The sequence below is a fragment of the Myotis daubentonii genome, chromosome 2 (assembly GCF_963259705.1).
Source record: "Myotis daubentonii chromosome 2, mMyoDau2.1, whole genome shotgun sequence".
NCBI classification, from domain to species: Eukaryota; Metazoa; Chordata; class Mammalia; order Chiroptera; family Vespertilionidae; genus Myotis; species Myotis daubentonii.
In genome coordinates, this window is record NC_081841.1 from 50,393,740 (window position 1) to 50,411,219 (window position 17,480).

Here is a 17,480-nt window from a genome sequence, read left to right on the forward strand (position 1 = left end):
GGGGGCCAGCTGGTTTGCCCTGAAGGGTGTCCTGGATCAGGGTGGGGGTCCCGCTTGGGTGCCTGGCCAGCCTGGGTGAGGGGCTTATGGCTGTTTGCAGCTGGTCACACACCCTTCAGGGTGGGGGTCCCCACTGGGGTGCCTGGCCAGTCTGGGTGAGGGGCTGAGGGCTGTTTTCAGGCTGGCGGGTGACTGAAGCTCCCAACCGCTCCTTTTTTTCTTTTTTCTTTTTTATTCTGGGCCAGCTTTAGCTCTGAGGCTTGGCTCCAGCTCTTAGGCCTCGGCTGCTGAAAGCAGGTATCTGGTTTGTTTGGGTTCTATAATCGAAACACTGTTTCAACTCCAGCTCTGAGATCCCCGCTGGCTGAAAGCAGGTTTCTGGGGTTTTGTTTAGCTTGTATATTTATAACAATGTTTCAAACTGCAAGCTCAGAGGCCGGCAGCGACAGGCAGGAACATTGGAGTCCTCCGTCACTGAAGCAAGCAAGCCTCATGTTCACTTCAAGCTGCCTGGCTGCCGGCCGCCATCTTGGCTGGCAGTTAATTTGCATATCACCCTGATTAGCCAATGGGAAGGGTAGCGGAGGTATGGCTAATTACCATGTTTCTCTTTTATTAGATAGGATTATATATAGTCTTCTTTCAATTGCTTTTTTAGATTATTATATTTATACAAATATGTACATATCTTGAAGATTCCCATCAGCCACAACTGTTTATTGGGTGCCTACCTGGCTGTAATAGTGATAAGCATACATAAAGTCTCCACCTTCATGGAGTCAACAGTCTGAAGAGACAGATAATAAATAATCAAGCAAATAATTTCTAAATGGAAAATAATACCAAAAAAATGAATAGGACACTAAGACAGAGAATAATAAGGGAGAAAGGTCTCTTTGAGAGATGGCATTTTTAAAACTGAGACCTGACACATAAGCTGGACCAAGCCATTTGAAGAGCCAGGGAAAGGGCATTCCAGGAGAGGAAACATCTTGTGCAAAGGACCTGAGACAGAAAGGAATTTTTCCTGAACTGAAAGAAGGCTAATGTGACGCTTAGTAAACAGGAAGGCAAGTAAGGTTAAAGAGGTCAGCAGGAGCCAAGTTATGCAGTCCCTAAGGGCCAAGGCCAGGACTTCGCCTTTTTTTTTTTTTTTTTTAGTACTAAACAGGGGAATAATGCTAGTTGATTTATAGTTTAAACTTGGCTGTTGCCCTGGCCAGGTGGCTCAGTTAGTTGGAGTGTCATCCTGATACACACCAAGGTTGCAGGTTTGATCCCTGGTCAGACCACATGTAAGAAGCAACCAATGAATGCATAAATAAGTGGAACAACAAATCGATATTTCTCTTTCTCTCTCCCTTCCTCCCTCTCTCTCAAATCAATAAAATTTGACTGCTTTGTGGAGAATGGATAAGAGGATGGAGAAAGGGGCAGTAGAGGAAACGGAGGCTAGTAGTTGGATGTAATACAAGGAAGAGCCGATATTGGCTTTGACTGAGGCAGGTGGCAGTAGAGATAGAGAAAATGGGTAAATCTGAGATTTCCTTTGAGAAAAAACTTGGCAAGGCTTGCTGATAGATTGGAAAGGAGGAAGGGAGAAGGAAATATTAAAGAGAACTCCCAGTATTTGCCTTGAGTAACTAGATGAATGGAAGAGAAATAGATTTGGGCAGGAAATGTACAATCAAGTTGTTTCTAGTTTTTTACTGTTAAACAATGCAGCTCCGAGGATCCTTTCCAGGCACCTTCATGCACATGTGTAAACAGTTCTATAGGGCAGTTTCCTGGAAGTGAGATGGCTGAGTTAAAGGGTATGCATATTTGAAATTGATAAACCCTATAAAATGCCTTCTAAAATGTCTGTACCAAATTACTCTACCATTAATAGTGTATTAATGTATCATAAATGACAACCACAGACATTATCAATCTTTAAAATTTCACCCAGATAATTAGTATTAAAAGTATATTATTTAAATGTTCACTTCCTTGATTTATAGTGAGTTAAAAAAAATTTTCTTTAACTTTTAATTATATAATGAACACATAAGCACATTCTTCTTGCAAAAAATGTAAACAGGATAAAGCTAAATTCCCTTTGACTCTTGTTTATCCCATTATGGTTCCCTCCTTGCAGCCTAGAGGTAACTATTGTTATCAGTTTTATTTGTGTCCTTCCAGAAGATTTTCTATGCATTTTTAAATATATATATATAATCGAGGGTTAAGCATCTTTTAGAAGTTGCATTTCTAGCAGTCCTTTTAACATGAACAAAATATCTTGCCAAAAATTTTTGCTAAAAGTAAGTGACATTTAGCTAAGACCTCAGAGGGGTTAACTGATTTCATCACCTGTAAAATAGAAGTAACTGTCTCACAGAGTTGTTGTCAAGTTAAATGTAAAAGCATGCAGCATATACTCAACAAATGTTAATTCTCTTTCCTTAATATATACAATTAAATCCAGGCATTTGGTGGAGACAAGAAACTAAGCCATTCCTAAAAGAATGAGATGGGAGACTCCACACGGAAAAAAATGCTCTTACATTGTCCTAAAAAAACACTTTTATTCAGATAAGTAAGGACCCCCAAAAGATCTGAATTTTTCTTCAAAAAATTTAGTATAAAATATTCTGAGCAGTAAGAAAAAGGGTAGGTTTTTTTGTTTTTCATTTTGCTTTTGTAAGGTAGAAAGCAGGAGGATTTAAGCATAGAAGTAACATCTAGAGACTGGATGCTCGCAGTCCCCTCTCATGCACACCCTGGGAAGCCAACTGTCTGGGTAGTCCCGGAGACCTTAGGCTTGCAGGAGGGAATTCCAGCTTTAGGCAAGCAATTCCTCCAAACACAGGATATAATCTAACCTTTGGGACATACTGCAAGAATACCGCTGGTTTCCCTGGCTTGTAAAAGTACATCCTGTCAACCCTACCTGGATGTTCCTGAGCAGTGGTCGCCAACCTTTCAGACCTCACAGACCACCAGTGGTCCGCGGACCACTGGTTGGTGACCACTGTTCCTGAGGATCTAGCTCAAAGGGGCAGACCCTACCACAAAGCTTCCTTAATCAAAGTTTAAATCAAAATGTCCAGGGGCCAGACTATCTCTCTCTGAATGGGAGTCAGCCAAGTTTCAACAAGCTCTTTTTGGAACCACCAACAGAGGCATTTTATCTGAACTGATAACCAGGGCTCTTCTCCTTACAAAATATCAAGAGTACTGTTTGTATCAAGTACTGCAGTGGCTTCTCCTCACCCAACATTATCTTCCCATTCTTCTGACTCAAGGCCAGGGAGGATTCCCTAGCAGATCCAAGAATGGGCTATAACCCCTCTCCCTCCAAATAGTGTGTGTGTGTGTGTGTGTGTGTGTGTACGCGTGCACACACACACACATCCCGCACATATGCATGGGGGGGCGGGAGAATTAGAGGGTCACAGGTTTAATCAGATTTTTAAAAGGGTCCCTAGCCCTAGCTGGTTTGGCTCAGTGGATAGAGTGTTGGCCTGTGGACTGAAGGGTCCTGGGTTCGATTCTGGTCAAGGGCACATGTCCAGGTTTCGGGCTCAATCCCCAATAGGGGGCGTGCAGGAGGCAGCCAATCAATGATTCTCTCTCATTATTGATGTTTCTATCTCTCTCTTCCTCTCTGAAATCAATAAATAAGTAAGTAAAAAATAAATAAATAAATAAATAAATAAATAAATAAATAAGGGTCCATTACCCAAAAGATTCAGAAGCACTGTTGAAAGATCTCTCAAATATATTTCCAAACTAGAAGAACTTTTACCCTGGTTTGACAAACTATCCAGAGGGTAGACAAAGGTCAGCAGTGAAGTATGTATACCCCAAGCTGCTTCTCTCTCTCTCTTTTTCTTTAGAGAGAGAGGAAGGGAGAGGGAGAGAGAAACATTGATCTGAGAAAGAAACGTCAATCAGTTGCCTTCTACACCTGCCCCAACTGGGGATGGAGCACATAACCTGGGTATGTGCCCTGACTGGAAATTGAATCTGAGACCCTTTAGTGCATGGGACGACACCCCACCTAACTGAGCCACACTGGCTCATACATGCTTCTTCTTATTCTTCTTTTTAATATATTTTTATTGACTTCAGAGAGGAAGGGCGAGGGGGAGAGAGAGAGAGAGAGAAACATCAATAATGAGAGAGAATCACTGATCGGCTGCCTCCTGCATGCTCCACACTGGGGATCTGAGCCCGAGCCCACAACCTGGGCAAATGCCCTGACTGGGAATCGAACCATGACCTCCTGGTTCCTAGGTCGATGTTCAATGATTGGGCCACGCCGACCACTAGGCCAGGCCCAAGCTGCTTCGTGTTAAGTTTCAGAGTAGAACCCACAGAATAGAGGGAATCAAGCATTAAACCTACAGGTAGAGGTAAAAAAAGAAAACAGAGATCTGCCTCTAATAATAGAAAATGGGAAAACAAAGAAAGCACCAACAACTATGGCTCTGCCTTCACTTTTACTGCTCTTGAAGCTTCATCTCTAACAGAAACACAGGACAACGAAGGTAAAGATTAGTAGAAGAGGATTCTCAGCAGGGGTGCTTATCAGCATTGTGCATAGGATCATTCTTCTTTCTTTTTCTTTTTTTTAATGCCCCACATTGGGGATCGAGCCCACAACCCAGGTATGTGCCTTTGACCAGAATCGAACCCAAAACCCTTCAGTCTGCAGGCCAATGCTCTATCCACTGAGCCAAACCGGCTAGGGCTATAGGATTATTCTTTATTGTGTGAGGATGGCCCAAACACCTTAGGGTGGTTAATATCCCCCCTCCCTTCAATGTGATAAACAAATCCTCACTTGTTTCCCAAAACTCCCTGCTGGGACAATACCTCCCCCCCCCCCCCCCCCCGCCCCACTCCCGCCCCATTTGAGAACCACTTTAACTTAAAGAAACAGAGGTGCTATAGTGGGTACTGTATAGGGCTCAAACATTTACTTGTATAACCTTTATAGATTACAAAGTTTTTTCACTATGTTTTTTCCTACTTTAAGCTTCCTCCAGACACTGTAAGGTAGGTATTATCATCACCCATTTCATAAAGGATGAAATTGGCTTAGGAAAGTTCTAGGTTTTGCCCAATCATTCAGTAGGGAGAGGGGGGAAGGGGGAGGCTATAAAGCTGGATCAGAACCCAAATCTTCTGACTCCAAACTGATACTCTTTCTTTCAAACCATCCTGAGCCAGCAAGAGTCTCACACTAACTACTTCCACCCAGAATGGATTTTTTTTTTCAGGTTACATGGGAAACCATGGGAAGATCTAGGGATTGGCTCCCCAGCTCCCTACATGGAAGCTGGGAAAAACTGAGCAGAAACTAACTACTTTAAGCTGTAGGCAGTTCTTGAAACAGGGTAACAGGATAAAGTACCCAAATACCAGCTTACTTAGAGAGGGATGAGCAATTGGAGGAGGGCTATGACATTCTCTAGCCTAGATCTGCGTAGAAATGAGCAAGCAGGGGAAGAGAATACATACATGCCTTCCCTGTTAATATTTGTAGGCACCCAGAGGCAAAACTACCAACCCAACTCCATCCCTGATGGTAATGCTAAGTTAAAGTGGTGGTAAAAGAGGGGGGGGGGGGGACAAGGGGAAGAGATGAAGACAAGAATTGAACCATCACGGGTATACAATAGCCTAAACCGTTCCTTTCTGGCAAAATTTGTCATATAAATAAATCTGTTAGCTCCTTGCAGTTCTGAACATTACTTAGAACACCTTTCAAGAAACTCAAAGTACTTTATAAACTGAAAAGAATATGCATATTAGTAAAGTTGTGAGGTGATAGAATACAGAAAGGGTAAGAAAATCTGAAAAGCAGATTCTGAAAGATTTTTGAAAAGAGAAGCAGAATGGAGGGTGGGAGGCAAAGACAACCCAAGTATCTCAAGGACAGAGAGGCAGCCTTATAGCTCCACATCTTTCTTGGGGGCTCAATCTCCCCCATGAAAGGAAAACAAAATACCAAGATGTGGCTCTGCTGAGGGAGGCAAAAGAGAGACTAGAAACGGGAACTCAGGAATTCTAGCTGCCCAGTTCACCTCTTTTCTGGAATCCACTTTTCTTCATCATGGATGACAATCTTAAAATCCTCAAGTTGCCATCTGGGGCTGTTCTAAGAAACGCCCCTAAAATATCCAGAGAGAAGCGAGGGTGGGGGGAAGCTGTGTAGAGATAGCACCCTATCTTATCTTCAAAGAAAAAGGTCCTTCCTCTTCTCTAAAGTGCACTTCCGAAATGGAATGAACCCCGGCCTTTCCCTGGCACTGCTTCAGTTCAGCTCAGACTTAGTAGAATGTATCCCTAGAATGGAGGTGACCAGCCTGGCTGACCAGATAACACATGAACTTCAGGAAGCAGCACTGTGGTCCCCTCGACCACTACAGTCAGTTCTAGGGAGGATAGTTTGGTCTTGACCACAGAACAGGGCCCTGGCTCTAACTAGCCTTCCCAGGCAACCTCAGGGGCAGGGAACGATCTGTGGTCTCATTTCCTCTCCACCTTGGCTTCTTTTTTCACTTCAGTGAAGATTAGCTCTATTTCCACCACCACCAGTTCCTGTTCTCACCAGCTGTAGCAGTTGTTTCCCCACAGATAGAGCTATGAAACACTGGTGTGGCTGCCACCTGGACTGTCCTAGCTACAGAAACAGACCCAACAAATCCTGAGTTAAAAGAGCTTTTTCATCCCAGATAAGCCAGCAAGGAGAATAAATTTTAAGGGACAGGAAGCAATTTCAAGAACACACAGTGAATACACTGTTGGTCATTTTATTATTTTTTAATCTTACATAGTTATATGAAAGAAATATTTTATGCCGAAACCGGTTTGGCTCAGTGGATAGAGCGTCGGCCTGCAGACTGAAAGGTCCCAGGTTCGATTCCGGTCAAGGGCATGTGCCTGGGTTGCGGGCATATCCCCAGTAGGAGATGTGCAGGAGGCAGCTGATCGATGTTTCTCTCTCATCGATGTTTCTAACTCTCTATCTCTCTCCCTTCCTCTCTGTAAAAAATCAAGAAAATATATTTTTTTTAAAAAAAGAAATATTTTATAATGGAAAAGTGTGAAAAATGTATACATTTATTATATAGAAATATATATATATATATATATATATATAATAAAATCCCAATAGAAAGCAAAGGACACAACAATGGCCAAAACACCTATGATGAAATGTTGATAGAAATGCAAAGTAAAACAAGATATCATTTCTCATTAATGAAATTGGCAAAGATTTTTAAAAATTAAATCATCTGGTAATTGTTAGTTTATAGAGAAAGGAAGATACTGACACTATGAGTGAAAAAGCAAACTGGTACAACTTTTTTAGAAGGCATATTTATCAAAAGCCTTTAAAAAGCATATACCCTCATAACCCATAACTTGACTTCTCATAATTTATCCTAAGAAAATAATCAGAGGTGTACACAAATGTTTATATACAAGATATTCATCACAGTGTTAATAACAGTAGCAAAAAGAGAGAGAAAAATATAAGGCATTAATAAAATATGATATTATAGAGTACTATGCAGCCATAAAATTATGATACTGAAGAATATTTAAACAAATGAGAAAATGCTTAAAATAGTAAAATAAGCCTGGCTGGTATAGCTCAGTGGTTGAGCATCAAACTATGAACCAGGAGGTCACGATTCAATTCCTGGTCAGGGAATATTTTTGGGTTGTGGGCTTGATCCCCAGTAGGGTGTGTGTAGGAGGCAGCTGATCAATCATTCTCTCTCACTGATGTTCTATCTCTTTCTTCCTCTCCCTTCTTCTCTCTAAAATCAATAAAAATATTTTTTAAAAACAGTAAAATAGCCGAAACCGGTTTGGCTCAGTGGATAGAGCGTCGGCTTGCGGACTGAAAGGTCCCAGGTTCGATTCCGGTCAAGGGCATGTACCTGGGTTGCGGGCACATCCCCAGTAGGAGATGTGCAGGAGGCAGCTGATCGATGTTTCTCTCTCATCGATGTTTCTGACTCTCTATCTCTGTCCCTTCCTCTCTGTAAAAAATCAATAAAATATATTTTAAAAAAAAACAAAAAAAAAACAGTAAAATAAAAAGTCAGTTTATAAAACAATATGCATAGTATGATGCTATTTGTTAGAATACATATAAGTACATCAACATGTTAATAGAAGATAGTGAGATTACAGGTGATTTTTGTTGCTATTGTTAATCCTCACCAGAGGATATTTTTCCACTTATTTTTAGAGTGGAAGGGAAGGGGAGAGAGAAACATCGTTGGTTGTCTCCCACATGTACCCTGACCAGGGCCAGGGATCGAGCCTGCAACCTAGGTACATGCCCTTGACCCGAATCGAACCCAGAACCCTTCAGTCCGCAACCTGATGCTCTATCCACTGAGCAAAACCAGCTAGGGCTTAATTCTCTTCTTTATACTCTTCGATATACTTTGTACTTTTTTATATTTTGAACTTCCAAATTTGCTTAATAAATGTGTATTATTTTCATAATCAGAAGAAGCTATTCTCAATCCTCCTCCCTCTCTTTGAGGATACTCATATACATTATTCTCTTTTTAGAAAACCATTTAGAAATATGTATTTAGGTACTTAAAAACATATCCTACAATCTGGCATGTTCAATTTCGGGTTTCTATCCTAAGGAAAACTCTAAATAATGAAAAGTCTTTGTACACCAAGATGTTCATCACAACTTGTTTATGATGGCAAATAACCTAAATGTCCAACAATAGGGTGAAACTTAAGTAAACAATGGTCCATTCATTTGATGGACCACTGTACAAGCATTTTAAAATGTTTACAATGATTAGCCTGCGGAAACTAATAAAATAACAACAAAAACACCCCAAACTGGAGATTATATAAAACCTTACGCAGAGAAAAAAATAAAACATTTGGCTGCATTTGGCAAAGGAACTAAAAAAAAAAAATATGGATGATTTTCTCCAATCTTGTCTTCTAATTGCCCATACTTTTTTTTAGAGAATATTACTTTAAGAGAAATAGGAAACAAATCTAATCTGAATCTCCTTCTGAACAATGGAAACATTTCCAAATGACAGGGAATCCATTCCACCAAACCATCCTCACACATACATACACACACCTCCCCTAGTCTAAGGCAGGGTCACATGGGAAGGTCAAGCTCCTCTTATGTGGCCTAGGGTCTTCTCACTGATGTCTCTCACCTGCTGCTGCTGTCAAGGGCACTTTCCCTCCCCCGAGTTCTATTCCAGCCTGAACTAATTCACCAAAATCTCCAGGGCTGGAGGAAAAATTTCCACCATGGCAATTTGGAACTTGATATTTAGTCCCAACTTTTCCCTAGTCCCTTTCTGTTTCAATGAAGGTCCGTCAAGGCCTCTTAGACAACTAGCACCCAGACCAGCTTAGCATCCACATCAATGCCACACTTACAGCAAAACCCCAAGTCACCAGGGAAATGTGAGAGGAGGAGCCACGGCAGGGACAGCCTGTCACACGACCCCACCCTGATGCCGAGAACCTCCTCCTGAGGGATATTCAGGGCTTTTTCTGGTGTCAGAATCTTTAGACTCTGTTTCAAGCCTAAGTAAGTCAGCAAAGAGAAAAACTGTTATCCTTTCAATGCCCTTACAGTCCTCTACCTCCCCTTTCTATCTAAGGAAATGCTGGTACTGGCCAGAACGCTAGCTTCTGAGTAGTAAAGGGTGGACTAGAATCTAGTCGGTACCAAAACACAGACTGGTGCTTTATCAGACCAGAGATCAGCTCTCATCCTGGTATTAATAAAGAGGAGCCCCAATAACTACCCATCCTTAGACTTCTCAATACTTAACAGAATGGAAGCTGCTGCTCAGACTTGGGGGGGGGGGGGCGGTAAGAAAGAATCCAAAAGAAACAGCATAACAGCAGCCTTGCAACCTTTTTCATATCAAGGCACCTAGAAAACAATACTATTTGTACAGTACACAGGGTACGGTGGAAGCCAGATGGGACCAATAAGGGGCCTCAGCTACACCCAGGGATGAAGGGGGTCAGTAGGGAAGTCCTGGGCTGGTTTAGGACTCCTGGGATCAATGTCCTGAACAAATCACCTCATGACCTCAGACTTCGAGCTCTCCAACCTCGGCTGCAGGCTATGGCTCAGATCATGTGTCTGTATCAGAAAGCTGGGAGCCTGTGGTCTTGACTCAGCAATGATGCAACTTCCTCAACCAGGGTGCTTTTCAGGGGGGTTTCCATAGATACACTGGGACTGGGGAAGCCCTCCATCTAACAGAGCAGACATATCCTGAGACTGGCTTCATCAGATTTCTAAACTTAAAATCCCAATTTGGGAATACAAGTGGTCTCAGATCTAAGTCATTGCTAAGAACTACATATTTAAAATTACTACTTAGTGAGCATATAGTAGATGCAGACTTTGCTAAGTACTTGACTTCCAGTTTCATTAAATCCACATAACAATCTCATGTGGCAAATACTATTATTATCCCTATTTATAAGCGGAAACTAGGACTCAAAGAGGTTAAATAACCTGCTTGAGGTCAAACACTTTTCTAACTATAGACTAGAAAGCCAGTATTTGAGCCCACTTTGACTTGAAAATCCAGATGCTTCATCACAACACCAGCATGTTACCTCAACAAATCCCCCAAATACTATTTGGCTTTTTCTGAAAGCAAATCAATTATAGTAAAACTGACAACCTTGGGGGGGAAAGGATGAAAAAGGAGCAGCTTGTCTGACTCTTGTCTTGATTGTCTGACATAAGCAAGAAAAGCAGCTGCCCTGGCTGGTGTGGCTCAGTTGGGTGAGCATCATTCCATGCACCTAGAGGCCGTCAGTTGGATTCCCAGTCAGGGCACATGCCTGAGTTGCAGGCTTGATCCCCAGTAGAGGGCAGGCAGGATGTAGCAATGTTTCTCTCTCTCTCTCTCTCTCTCTCTCTCCCTTCCTCTCTCTCTAAAATCAATTTTTAAAAAACATATTTAAAATGTTTTTTTTTTTAAAAGTAGCTAATCTATATTGAGTATCTACTAGGTGTCAACCTCCTTACATACGGCTCATCTTTTTTTCACATTACCATAGTATGGCTATTATTAGCTCCAAATTACAGATAAGTAAATCTATAAAATGTATAGGTGCGGCTCAGACTGGTTAAGACAATTGCTAAGATGAGCCCTGTTTTTTTTCTACTACACTCTGTTTCTCCTGACTTCAAGAAATACACACCTGAAACTATTCCAGGGTCAAAGAGCCAACAGCTAGTATTGTTCCTGAAGGATAGTTATATAGGGCATGTTTCAGTAGCAGAGGAAAAGAGATATTTAAGAGCCCCTAGAGAACTCAAGTCCACAAGAAAGCACGATTTCCCTGTGTTGGAAAAGTGAGGTAAAACCCCCTTCTCTCTTAAGACAGCTAACTAGCCCTGGCCTGCCCTGTTCCAACCCCCATCAGCAGCAGCTCAGGCACACAGAAACAAGACCAAAACAAAAGCCACAAGGAAACAAATCAAAACTTTATACTGCAAGGAAGGCTTGCAAGTGGGTGGTCCAGTTCCCTGATTAACCTGGGTTTTCTGGGTGCTCTGGCTAGTAATCACATGCATTTTGTGGATATTAAGCCATCAACTTGCCAACTAAACAAATTTATCAACCAAGCTCCAATGAGGACATGATTGATTCTGGTTCTGAGCTCTCACAACAAACGGCCTGGCAGCCCCTACCTAAGGCAGCCCCCTACCCAGTCCACCTCTTTCTCTTTCTTTCTCTACTATTTCAGAGGCTACATCATGTCAGCTCACTGGGGGTTTTCACACCCCCACTGGCGTGTAGATTCCCTCCCACTGTTTTTCCCAACAGTTGAGCTCTTGTTCTCAAGGGCACCAAGTCCCAGAGATGGCCACAGCACATTAGTAATCACTGACTCACCCCAACCCCCTTAGGAGGCATGGGGAAATGCAGAGGGCCACAGGATGTATGGCCCAGGTCCCTTTGGCCCTCTGCAAAGCTGTGGGCAGAGAGGTGCCGGTAACACTGCTTCCCCTCGGCACCCCATGGATGCTCTCTGATCTGGCTGTGGTGCCAGTGGGCTGATGTCAGGCTCTGCACCATCAGAGAGACCAGGATCTCCAGACAGCTCCACCGATGCCAACAGATCTAATCTCACCATTCCAAGGCAGATGAAACCCAATAAGGCTGCTAAGTCCACAACTTATCCCTTCTCATGGGCAAAGGCAAAGGCAGCCCTTCAGGTCATACCAACAGTAACAGCAGCATTAACACTGCCTCTTAGAGAGTTCTTTGAGGAACTGGGAACTATTTCTCCGGGTCCTTTATTTTACCTGTTAGTAAATATTCCATCACCTAGTTCACTTTCTTTCTCCAAAACTTCATTTTTAGCTCCATCATATTTCTGGCTCCATCCCAGTGATACCAGCTCCAATCCTCTCTATCCACCGAGCCACCAGAATCAATGTCCAACGCCCATACCAAAGGAGAACCCCAAAGTCAGCTCTAAAAACTCATCTGTACAGATCATCTGGGAACCTTACAGAAAGACTAAAAAGGAACAGGCAAAGAACACAAATCAGCCTACTAGGGCTTAACATAAAAAGCAGGGGGGGGGGGGAGGCAGGAAGGTTTGTGTATTGTTTCAATTGGAAAAATACACTAGTGAAATGGCTTATCCACATGTTCAGCGCTTTTAGGCAAATCCGCTCTAACTTTGCAGGATGCCTGCAGGCCGTTCTGAAAATGAGTAGAATGGCATCACTCTTTATTCCACCTCCTTCAAGATCTGCCAGTCCCCTCCCCGTTCCCCGTAACCTCCCCCAAACATCTGGTCCGGGCTGGGAGTGGGACCCACTCCCTGGAAAGCCTCCATATTAACACGAGAGGCAGCCTCCCCAGGCGGAGAGCCCTGACTGAGGCTGAAGAGTGGCCCGGCCCGAGCTTCTGACTTTCCCCGCACCAGCCAGGGGCGAAGGAATGAGAATTCAGGGGCCTGGGGAGCATGTCGGGGAAGTGGGGAGAAGTGAGAAGGGCAGCCGGAGGCGGGTGGGGGGCAGGAGGAGGAAGTCCGGATCCTGGGACGGTCCCGGGCTGGGGACTCCCCTCCTAAGTGTCCAGTGGCTGAGACCTCGGTCCCCAAGGGCTGACGGGCCAGCCGGACGGCGCTGCTCAGAGGCTTCCAGGAAGGCGCTGGGGGACGGGGTCTGTCGGAAGCCCTGGCTGGAAGGGTGGGCCAGCGGGGGAACCGCGGCCAAATCCCACCCCGGCGCTGCGACCTGGGGGGCGGTAGGAGGGGGAAGGGACGGGGCTCCGCTCTCACCAGCACCAGGGCGAACCTCTCTTCCAGCTCACAGGGCTCAGGCATCGGCATCTTGCCGGGCGGCGGCAGCAGCGAGACCGAGGGCGGTTCGCCCGGACCCCCATCGGCGCTCTCCAGGTTGCCCATCGCGGCGGGGCCCCCTTGGGGGCCTCAGCCCCCCACCGCCACTCCCGGGGGCCTTGGGCTCGGCCGCTCCGTCCGGCTCTTCTCTCAGCGCCGATTCCCCGTCCTCACTCCTCGGCCCGGTCGGGGACGCCGGGGGCTTCTCGGGGTTCCGCAGGCGGCCGCCCGCAATGAGGGCGGAGGCCGCGCAGCGGACAGCGGCTCAGAAGCTACCGGCACGGGGGCCACGACTCGCTCACACCGCGCCTCGCCTCTCTCGGCGCACCAACCCGGCGCTGCCCCTCCCCGCCCCCCGCGCTCTTTCCCTTCCTCCCCCGCCCGCCCCCCCTTCGCTTCCTCCCACCCACTCCCTGCCGGGACTCTGGCTTCCCCCCGCGAGCGCCGACTGGAGCCCGCTCGCCGCGCGCCCCATTCATGCAGGCCCCGCCTCCCGCCCCGCTCCCGCCTGCGCCTGATTGACGGCCGCTCCTGCCAATCACCGCGCCTCCCGCCCCCCGGCGGCCTCGCGCCTGGCGCCCAGCGCGCCCTGGCGGCCCCCGTGCGCATCTAATCACTGCAGTTGCGGAGCGTGTGGGGTCCCCCCCCCAGGAGCTCACAAGGTATACAAATCAGTAAAATACAGGGCAAAGTATGAAAAGGTAACTACAAGAGAAGTAGAAATAACTAGGGGGAGAGAGTACATCTGTCAGGAGTCATCATAAGGGAGATCATATCTGAACCTGACGCTGGAGGATGAGGAAGACGCTGACCGACAGAAACAGGTGGAAAGGCATTTAGGAGAGAACCGCAGCACAGTGCAGAGGTCGATAAGGCTGGATGTGAAGCTGGAGGGGCAAGAGAGGAACGCTGTTCTGGGCTAAGACTGACGGTGGGTCATTCCCGGTGACGGGATGGACCTCTGTTTTTCCTGCCAGCCGGGCCTCCGACCCTCTTCCTCCAGCGAGAGCGCTCCATTTCCTTTCAGGGAACCACCTCTTCCCCGTGCTCAGTCCATTAGAACGGAACTTCACCCTGACCCCAGGGGCCCCCATGACTCAGGCCTGGCCAGTCACGGGATTTTCTTCCTCTACCTTCAGAGATTGTTTTAGGAATTGACACTTGACCCACACCCAGAATATGACTCATTTCTAAGGCTCTCACTGGAGCCATCAAACAGAGGCACGCTCTTTCCAATGGGGTTGCTGGCTGGTTAGCAGGTAAATCTGGAGCTGCTGGTGGCCACCAGGCCACCACCCATCGCTCCTCAAGCCTGAGCATGAGGCCAATGCGGAGGAAAGCAAAGCTAAGACGTGAAGACAAAGTCCTAGTCGCATGCTGAGAATCCACATCAAACCATGCCTGAAGTTAACACCTTGGCTTTTCATTCAGGTATTCAACAAATACTTACTGAAAAGCTAATTATATGTCAAATACTGTTCTAGGCAGTGAAGATACATTGGGAACAAAAAAGGCATACATCGTGCCCTCTTGGAATTTACATTCTGGGTAGGAGGGAGGTGGACAATAAATAAGTAATAAAATATACAGATGCTAGTGATCAGTGTTAATAACAATAAGACAAAGGGGATAGAGGTGGGAGGGGGTTGAAATTTTAAATAGGACCGTCAGAGAAAGCCTCACTAATAAGAAAACATTTGCATAAAAATCTGAAGTGAAGGAGTAAGCCATGTGGCTACCTGGGGAAGAATGACCCGGACAGAGGGGATGGCTGAGGGTACACTGTGCCTGGTGTGTTAGGAACAGGAAGGAGGCCAGTGTGGCTGGAGTGTAATGAGCAAGGAAAAGAGTGGAAACCGATGAAGTCACAAAGGTAACCAGAAGCCAGATTGTGCAGGGCATTGTAGGATATTTTAAGGACTTTGGCTTTTCTCTAAGTAGGTTAGGTAGCCATTGGAGGATTTTAAGCAGAGAAGTCACATGCTCTAACTTACGTTTTAAGCAATCATTATGGCTCTTGCATTGAAAACAAACTGAATAGATGCATGGGCAGGGATACCAGTTAGAAGACTATTAAAATGATACAGGTGAAAGATGATGGTGGTTTGGAGCAGGATAGTAACTGTACAGGCAGAGAGAAATGCTCAGATTCTTTTTTTTTTCCAGATTCTTTTTTTTAACCTCTAAATACTTCTGTATTTCTTAAAATTGAGAACATTCTCTACATAACCACAATGCAAATGTTTCAAAATCAGGAAGTTACCATTGATAAAACACTATTATCCAACCACAGACTTCATTCAGATTTCACCATACTTGTCTTCTGTAGTAAGGATTTTTCAGGTCCAGGATCACCTGCTGCATTTCAGTGGTCATGTCTCTTCAGTCTTCATCTGTATCAGTCTTTTTTTTTTTACTTTAAAAAAATTAATCTTTTTATTTTGGTATCGAGATTTACAGAAAAGATGCAAAGATACAGAGTCCCAGTATATCCTTCACCTGGCTTCCTTTAATAGTTACATCATACATTATATATTTGTCAAAACTAACAAATGAATATTGGTGTATAAGTCTTAATCCTCCTTTCTTTGTTCTCCTCAATTTTGACACTTTGAAGAGATAGAGCCAATTATTTTGTAGAATGTCCCTCAATTTGTATTCATCTGATACTTCATTAGATTCAGGTTATGCATAAGTAGCAGGAATACCCCAGAAGTGATGCTATTTCTTCTCATTGATCCTATCGGTTGACAGGCAATTGTGACTTGTTCCCATATTGATGATGTTAACTTTGATAACCAAGTCCTGGACATGTCTTCCAAATTTCTTTACTTAGTTACTTTGTAATTAATGACAAACCTGTGGGGAGATTATCTGAAGCTATGTGAATATCCTGTTCCTTATAGTACATTGATGGCTTCTACCTGAATAAAATTATTATGATTGTCAAATAGTGGTGTGTTTTTCTTTAAAGAAGATCTCAGCGAGATGAAGGGGTTTGGGGAGGAGAGAGAGAGAGAGAGAGAGAGAGAGAGAGAGAGAGAGAGAGAGAGAGATGAGATAGAAACATCCCAAACATAACCCGACTGAGGATCAAACCCACAACCTGAGTATGTCCCCTGACTGGTAATTGAACCACCACCTTCTGGTGTACCAGATGACGCTCCAACCAATTGAGCCATACTGGTATCATTCCTTCTGCATTTATTAGTTAACACTTTACCATTAGGTCTTCCCTTCTCCCTTGTTTATTTATTTACTTCTGTCAAAATGGATCAATGATTCTGATTTTATTCAATGGACTATAATCCATTACTATCATTACTTATTTTGATGTTCAGATTGTCCTAGATTTGGCCAGTGGGAGCTCCTTCAAGCTGGCTTCTGTGCCTGTCATTCTTTGAGCACATCCTTACTTCTGGCACAACATGGTCTAGGCTTATTCTCCCAGCCCTGGGCCTGAACGCAGTCATTTTACTAAGGACCCCTGTTAATGGGGAGTGATAATAGAACTCAAGATCTGGAAACGAGCTGTGCTCATTGCCACGAAGGTGTCATTGCTTATGTCCTGTCAATGGACAGAGTGAGAAAAATAGCCATTTTATATCATTCTTGCCTTTCACCATTTTATATTTATAGCTCCTTTCTCTCATCATGAGAAACCTGGCTCCCCAAGAAGTTCAGTATATTTATTCCTTTGCTCAATTCTACAGTGCGCATAAATTTCCTTCAAAATTACTATTGACAATAAACCTACTGCCCTAGCTGGTTTGACTCGGTGGATAGAGTGTCAGCCTGCGGAATGAAGGGTCCCAGGTTCGATTTCTGTCAAGGGCACTTGCCTGGGTGTGGGCTCAATCCCCAGCAGGGGACATGCAGGAGGCAGCTGATCAATGATTCTCTCTCATCATTGATGTTTCTTTCTCTCTCCCTCTCCCTTCCTCTCTGAAATCAATAAAAATATATTTTAGCTGAAACCGGTTTGGCTCAGTGGATGGAGCGTTGGCCTGCAGACTGAAGGGTCCCAGGTTCGATTCTGGTCAAGGGCATGTACCAGGGTTGCGGGC

At 44.6% G+C, this 17,480-nt stretch overlaps 1 protein-coding gene across 5 annotated transcripts in view; it reads right to left on the reverse strand.

Annotated features, from left to right (window-relative positions):
• The window catches only part of FMNL3 (formin like 3), a 58,072-nt gene extending 44,279 nt beyond the window's left edge, over positions 1-13,793 (reverse strand). For 3 of the 5 annotated variants that reach the window (XM_059682804.1, XM_059682801.1, XM_059682802.1), the window contains exon 1: positions 13,354-13,793. In XM_059682804.1, coding sequence (XP_059538787.1) covers positions 13,354-13,479 — 126 coding nt within the window. In that variant the 5' untranslated portion in view covers positions 13,480-13,793. The remainder of the gene's footprint in view (positions 1-13,353) is intronic. The other 2 variants (XM_059682803.1, XM_059682800.1) reach the window with 1 other exon arrangement.
• Between the last annotated feature and the right edge of the window lie 3,687 nt (positions 13,794-17,480).